At 39.6% G+C, this 7,494-nt stretch overlaps 1 protein-coding gene across 2 annotated transcripts; it reads left to right on the top strand.

Moving 5' to 3' along the window:
* Window positions 1–3,062: 3,062 nt before the first annotated feature.
* LOC128030116 (iroquois-class homeodomain protein irx-1-like) lies at window positions 3,063–7,243 on the top strand. 2 transcript variants are annotated; one of them, XM_052617615.1, is made up of 4 exons: window positions 3,064–3,513; window positions 4,831–5,755; window positions 5,988–6,060; window positions 6,893–7,243. In XM_052617615.1, exons 1-4 carry the CDS (start codon window positions 3,277–3,279, stop codon window positions 6,948–6,950), a joined length of 1,293 nt encoding a protein of 430 aa, XP_052473575.1. In that variant the 5' UTR covers window positions 3,064–3,276; the 3' UTR covers window positions 6,951–7,243. The 2 variants fall into 2 exon arrangements, with proteins under 2 accessions (XP_052473576.1, XP_052473575.1); XM_052617616.1 differs by lacking the exon at window positions 5,988–6,060 and having other exon boundaries at window positions 3,063–3,513.
* Window positions 7,244–7,494: the final 251 nt, after the last annotated feature.

Below are 7,494 nucleotides of genomic sequence, written 5' to 3'. Positions count from 1 at the left end.
AGAAGAGACTCCAGCGCATGCCTTTGATCTCATTGCTTTTGGCTGTTTAAAGTTGACAGTGTAGTTGAATGCCATTCCCTGCTTTCGTTTGTGCTACACGAGTTTCACAGTGTTGTAAGAATTGCCCTACACCTGTACTTAAAGAATGTACATTGACATGCTTGAGAAACGCATTGATTTTTGAGTTCTATGAAATCCAAACACAAACAGGAGTCTGCGCTGCAAAATCTGACTCATGAAGCTTGCATGCAGATGACAGAAATGGTCTGAAAAAGAAATACTTCTTTTGTTTGTTTGTTTTAAATCCATTTGTGCGTTAATGGGAAAGCGAGCTTGTATAAGAAAGCTTGGACAAAGAGTGTTTATATTATAATGACACCCAGACAGCAGCAGAGCACTGTATTCAGATTCTGAATATAAAACAGCACATGCCACTTGTGCTTCTCTGTTGTTGTTTTGAAATGGTTTAAAAGTATCTTTTTTTTCTTAGTCTAAATATAAGAAAATAAGAAAATAAAAATAAACCTTTAACATTTTAAATATGCAGAATTCAACACTGTAATCACTGCTCTGCTAAGCTATGGTTTGCTACTTATATGACAGAAGAAAGAAAAATAAGAGTGTTTACTAGTGTACTTTTCATAATTTATAGATATGTGTGTATACACGCACCCTTGTCACTGCAAACACACGCATTGTATAATTTTCATCTTGCACAGATATAAATATATATATAGATAGATATAGATAGATAGATAGAGAGAGAGAGAGAGAAAGTTATTATTTAGAAGAAAACATTTATATTTGTAATAACTGTCTTAAAACATGCTACAGGTATCCAGTGAAGTTGCATGGGTCTCTTGCTGTTGCAGTTGCAGGGAAAGTGATAATGGGACTTTAACAAGCCCCATAAATCAGTTAAGTGTGAACAGGCTTCATTGCCGATAGATTACACGTGCCTTTGTTTGACGAGGGTCAAACTTCAACCCCTTTACAATTTATTTTCACTGTTGACCCGAAAAAAGGAAACTTGATAGACTCTGAAAAAATAAAATAAAAACGAAGTAGCCTAAGCGGACATTTATAAAATCTAAAAATAGGTTTTCGGAGTAAATATTAAAATAGGCTACATGTGAAACGATAACACTGCTCCTTTCTTTTTCTTTTTTTAATCTAAATAAATTACATAAAATGTAACAAGTTGATGTTGGAAAAAAAAAGCGAGTGATGGAACAGCCCTAACTTTTTTCTTAAGATTGAAAGTCCTTTCTTAACGTCTGTGTCTCCGTCGTTTGGAGATATTTCCAGTGTCATATCTGCATGATCTTCAGCTCTGCGCGCTTCCAGCGGGTTATCACCAGTGCCATTCCTCCTTCTGTCTGATGTGTTCCTCTGATTGGCATCAGTGCCCTCAGATATTTTCAACAGATCCTCCACTCGCGGCCATCTGGGGCAGATCACAATCACTGGCTTCATCTGAGCCGTTAAAGTATTAAATCCACTATATCCTTTCAGCGAGCACAAGTTTAGAGGCGCTTGAGCAGCGACCCCATGACAGAACGAGTCCCGGACCCCGGACCCCGGACCCGAGCGCTCATCTTAGTTCGGTTAGAGGGAAAACTCGATTAACCCACGCATTTAATATATTTAATACATCCATTTTATATGCAAGTTTAAATTAATAATTATTATAATAATAGTAAATAAAAATTGCGATATTAAATTAAACCGTTTCGAAAATCACATTTTGTAAACCTGTAAATTGTATCCCGTTTGTGCAGAACACCACCGCCTAGCATGTGTATTATAAGTTGCGTATATTAAGCAAAGGCAGTTAATTGTTATTAGAGGGAGGTATTTTGGTAAAGATGTGGAAGGATTAGAGATTTTTGATCCCGCACACACATTAAATCACAAACTGTTAGACCACAGACGATCCTTTATCTGTCATGACTATTAGCTGTTAGTGGTAGTAATAATTTTGGGGGTTTGTAGCTAAATGACGCTCGTGTGCATGTTAATGAAGTGCTCACGATTATTCACGACATCACCTCGTTCAGTATTTAACAATGAAACATAAATATAAAGTCCCCAATGCCCCCACCCGCGTGTGTATGCGTGTAAGTGCCTCTGGGTTATGTGTGTGTGTGTGTTTGTGTGTGAGGAAAAGAAAGAGAGAGAGAGAGAGAGAGAGAGAGAGAGAAGAGAAAGACGTGTTAGAATGTTTTAGGCTATTTGGCACACATTTTATGCCCTGGTTGTCAATAGCGATATCAATTAATTAATATGTTTTACCAACGAAAAAAGAAGAAGCAAAATAAAGAAAAAAAAAAAAAAATATATATATATATATATATATATATATATATATATATATATATATATATATATATATATATATATATATATATATATATATTCATAATATCGCATAATTATTGCCTACATCAATCAAAGGTCGTTTGAAAGTTCATGCAATAGAAACTGTATTTTTGTCAGTACCAAAAATAATAAAGGTCAAACAAATTAATAAAGAGGTTTAGGGTATGGAAAAACACATCTTTAATTATTTCAGATCAATCCAAGAAACAATAAAGCCATTGCTTTATATATATATATATATATATATATATATATATATATATATATATATATATATATATACTCAAACAAATAAATAAAAATAAAAAAAGGAAAGAGAAGAAACGAAAAGAAAGAAAAAAAAACACCTTGAAAAGAATACAGTTGTTTGATCGTCAATACCTTATGAAGATCAGTGTCATCGCGAGTGGTGCTTTAATTCCCCAGTGTTTATAAGAATTATATGAGCCATTCAAATAAGTTCCGCGTGCCTATCAGTTTATTTCCCCAGTGCTGGGCAGCGTTAAAATCATGTAGACAGGTTGTCACACTACAGTGAATGGATTCTAATGCTAAACATTTAACATACAATCCTCCAAACAGTGCAAAAGTGGCCCTGGCCAATGCACTAACCACATGCGCCAACGAGGAGGAGCCTGGGACGCCAATCAAAGCATCAACTTCAAATTGTATCTGAGAGATCAGCCCAGGACCTAGGGGCAGAGACATCAGTTGGAGCTCAATTGTTGATCTGATCACATCCGACGGTGTTGCTGCAAAAGAGAAGCTGAGATTTAAAGACGAGCGTTTCCCATTCTCACTCTGTGCTGCTCGAGAGAGAGAAACTCTTTCACTTCTTGCTTTGGTGGGCTATTTGCTTTTTGCCTTGTTTTGGCTTGCGACGTGGCGAAGGAGATGTCTTTCCCGCAGCTGGGTTACCCGCAGTATTTAAGTGCCTCCCAGGCGGTGTACGGAGGCGATCGGCCGGGAGTGCTGACTCCGTCGTCCCGCGGAGGGAGCGCAGAGATCGGGGGAAGCGCGTCGGCGGCCGCCGCTGCCGTGTCCTCGGTGCTGGGCATGTACCCCTACGCACACAACTACAGCGCCTTTCTGCCTTACACCAGCGCCGATCTGGCTCTTTTCTCCCAGATGGTAAGAAAAGCAGATGTACTTTCTCGAAAGCTACTCGCTTTTGTTTTGCCTTTTATTACTTTTATTCTGTAGATGATCGCCAACCCGTTTTTGGGGGGTATTGCCGCACATGCGAGAAGAATGTAACTTAATTTTGCAATGTGCGTGGGAAGTGTCTCTGCAGATTTTTAGCACTTAGATTAGGCTATTTTAAAATGACATTATGGATTTGGCACGCATACAATTCAAAATACCTACAGTTCTTTCAGACCGCCATTTTACACCGTCAGAAAGTTTGATCTCGGCTCGGGTTTAGAGTTAAAGAACAGTTGTGCGGGATTTTCGTCAAAACACGAATCGTGTACAAAATTTCTACTTTTTAAAAAGCGCTTTAATTCTTATAGAGCTCCGTGTTCAATTTAATAATTAATTTAAATTGTTTCGATCGAGAATTTTGATGTCCGCGCCGGAAAACAATGTAAAATGAATTATTGTTTGAAACGATCCTGTGGGTTTATAAACTGCTCTACAGTTTATTATATCATGCCTTCTTGTTTTATACTAATTATAATAATATAATTAATTAAAATGGGGGCAAAAACAGGTGATGTTGATGAATGTGATGTTTTCGTTGCATTTCTCCCCGAAAAAGAAAGATATTGACAGTGAGAGTTTTAAACAGTTGTGCCTTTCACGAAACAATAGCAATTCATTTCAAAATCTATGCATGCATATCTACTGCGTGGAAAATTAATAACAATTATATTAACATGATTTAATTCTTAGGGTAAGAAAAGTGAGAAATACCTTTCCTCACAGTTCTTTTCTCAGAGTATTGTTCTAGTATTCAGTATATCAGTATATCAGCTATGTAGTATTTTTACGCCGTTTGTTGTATAATGTTATATAAATACAAATAATAATGTGGGTGATATGCTAAGGCCTGTGGGTCATGAGCGAACCTTGCTGTTAAATACAGGCTACACATCGGACTGGAAATAATGCCGTCATTCTGTTTAATTTTCCAAAATGCCATTCTCATTGATTTTGTGATAATATTTATGCACCAGTCTTTCGTGTTATCACTATCTGTGGCCTAGTTTTTTATATAGCTAACAATACTGGTTAAAGGTCAAAACAAACGTTGCTTTATAAAAGACTCAATTCAGTTTAATGAAATATGAAGAAATGACTGATAATTATGTAAGAGAAACATGGCATCTTTCCACAACACATTCCCGAATTTATGCGTGTGCTTTATCATGTGTGACAAATGTCATATAAATGATTTTTTTTTATTTTATTTTTTTTACGTTTTCCTTGTCGATCTGATTGCAGGGCTCTCAGTACGACTTAAAAGACAGTCCCGGAGTGCACCCCGCGAGCTTCGCTGCCCACGCGAGCCCGGCCTTCTACCCCTACGGTCAGTTCCAGTACGGAGACCCGTCCAGGCCCAAGAACGCCACGCGGGAGAGCACCAGCACCCTGAAGGCCTGGCTCAACGAGCACAGGAAGAACCCCTACCCCACCAAAGGAGAGAAGATCATGCTGGCCATCATCACCAAGATGACCCTCACGCAGGTGTCCACCTGGTTCGCCAACGCCAGAAGAAGACTCAAGAAGGAGAACAAGGTGACATGGGGCAGAAGTAAAGAGGACGAAGACGCCAATATTTTTGGGAGCGACAACGAGGGGGACGCCGAGAAGAACGAAGACGACGAGGAAATAGATCTGGAGAGCATAGATATCGACAAGATCGACGAAAACGACGGAGATCAGAGCAACGAGGAGGACGAGGAAAAGCGCGGGGAGCTCGAGAGACTTCACGCTCACGAGGCCTTCGAGAAATCCAAACCCAACACCATTTCCGGCAGCAAAGAGCCGTCGGACGGAAACAACAACAACACAAGCGTTCTGTCGCCGGGTCGCCAGGGAGGTTTTCCAGTTCCCGTTAGCAATAAACCCAAAATATGGTCGTTAGCAGAAACCGCGACCAGTCCCGATAGCTTGCAGAAACCTACGTCACCCTCGGTTCCCGCCACTCACCCGGCCTTCCTGCCGAGCCACGGACTGTACACGTGCCAGATCGGGAAGTTCCACAACTGGACCAATGGCGCGTTTCTGGGCCAGAACTCCCTGCTGAACGTGCGATCGTTCCTGGGCGTCAGTCATCAGCACAATCACCCGGTTCAGCAGCAGCACTCATCCGGGGCAGCCGTGAACAGTGACAGGGCGCCAGAGGACCTGAGTCCAAAACACATAGGTATGCGTCAATCCCACTAGGCCTGTGCGTGCAGAACACACGTGACCCACACGGCCGCGATGTCATTTTGAATGTCACTATTATTATGATGATTTGTTTTATTTATTTTGCTAATTTTGCCCTCAGTGTAAATGCCTAAATGCCTTCATATAATACACAATAAACCAAATATATCATGCGCAAATTCGAATTCCAATTAATCTAATTCCAACGTGTTGTTTTTAAATCTCAGATCGGGAAAATGTCCTCAGAAATGAATCACCAACGCAACCTTTAAAGTCATCCTTTCGTCCTCTTCACGACAGGTACATTTGCATTGTATTCTTATTTTCCTTCTTTCTTTTCTCTAATCATTGTTGTTATTACTGTTTTATTATTAGCGGTAGCTCGCTATCATTAGACGAGGTGAAACGCATCGCACGGCTGTTTTTTTAAAAACGCTTATCGAGAAAGACTCTTGGGATAAAGCTCTTTCCTAGCAGACAGGCAGAGAAAAATCTGCGCTTAGCGCTTATAATAAATAGTTGTGCTTTTCCTGCTGACAAAAGGCCACGGTTCCCCTCCCCACACACACTCTGTGTCTCTCAGGAGAATAACTACTTATCAAGTCACCGAGGCTGTGTGCCTTTCCTAAAGACCCTCGGGAAAACCGACCCTCGGGGGAGCAGTCTTGCTCAAACTTTCCCCTTTTAAGTGCCATAATTTCAACAGGCCCGGTGCGGGGGGTTTGGGTGACTTGACTTGTGGTTGTTTATGTCCTTCATAAAAGTAAATCGCCATATTGTATTGAACATCTGCATTTTAGATCGAAAGAGGCTTTTGTACATTTTTATGTGGATGGGAAATAATTTATTGTTACGCAAATTCCATTAGCTTTATAACGTACAGCAGTGCGAATTATTGGTTAGTCTACATTCATATAAAAATCTTTAAAATCTAAATCATATATATAATTTATTGCACATATATTTTTTTTCCTACGAATTATTATAACTATGTTATATACGAATTATTGTAGCTATATTAAAACGTGTGGTAAATGTATATGTGTGGCTAATCGTGAAATGAGTTCAAGCTGTTGTTGTGAAGACTGGACATCATCACATCACATTTATTTCTCTCTGTGTGTCTCCACAGCCCCAGAAACCAGCAGGAATCGACACAGAGGGTCCTCACAGCTCTCTCTTCCGCTTGATCGAGACATATGCCCCGCTTAAAGGACTGATGGCACTCATAAAGGGACAATGAAATCTAAATCAGTTGAGCATAGCATTGAGTTACTCTAAAACAAATGGCCGAGTTTGATTAGCGCCCGCTGGAGCTGTACATAGAGACACCTGTGACCCCTTCCTCACCGTGGGACATTGCTAGGCTTATTTGTCTTCATGTGTTGGTGTTTTCCTTTAAGGTGACCCACATTTGTAAATAGCGAGTTGACGGAGTTTGTTCAGATCATATATTTTGTCTAATAAACTAAATGAAATTATAGACACGTTCGAAGTACTTTTTTGAGGGTTTTTATGGATTGGTTCGTTTTCTGCAGGTGTTTTAGTTACAGCATTTATTTGTTTTGAATTTTATTATTATTATTATTATTGAATACATCATAAGCCAATTGCACTATTAATGTTAATAGCCTACTACCGATAATACTAACGAATGCTCTTAAAAGCGAGGGGGAAACGCTGTCGGTTGATCAGTTTGCACGAGACCCAGAACGGATCTGCAGATATTTTGCG

The sequence above is a fragment of the Carassius gibelio genome, chromosome A16 (genome assembly GCF_023724105.1).
Source record: "Carassius gibelio isolate Cgi1373 ecotype wild population from Czech Republic chromosome A16, carGib1.2-hapl.c, whole genome shotgun sequence".
Classification (NCBI taxonomy): Eukaryota; Metazoa; Chordata; class Actinopteri; order Cypriniformes; family Cyprinidae; genus Carassius; species Carassius gibelio.
This window is presented reverse-complemented; position numbering and strand designations above follow the sequence as displayed.

Bases quoted from the DNA above. Each gene is read 5' to 3' on its own strand.
- LOC128030116 (XM_052617615.1), top strand. From the start codon at position 3,277: ATGTCTTTCCCGCAGCTGGGTTACCCGCAGTATTTAAGTGCCTCCCAG. The intron at 3,514-4,830 runs GTAAGAAAAGCA...ATCTGATTGCAG, and splicing joins TGGCTCTTTTCTCCCAGATG to GGCTCTCAGTACGACTTAAA. The intron at 6,061-6,892 runs GTACATTTGCAT...GTGTCTCCACAG, and splicing joins TTTCGTCCTCTTCACGACAG to CCCCAGAAACCAGCAGGAAT.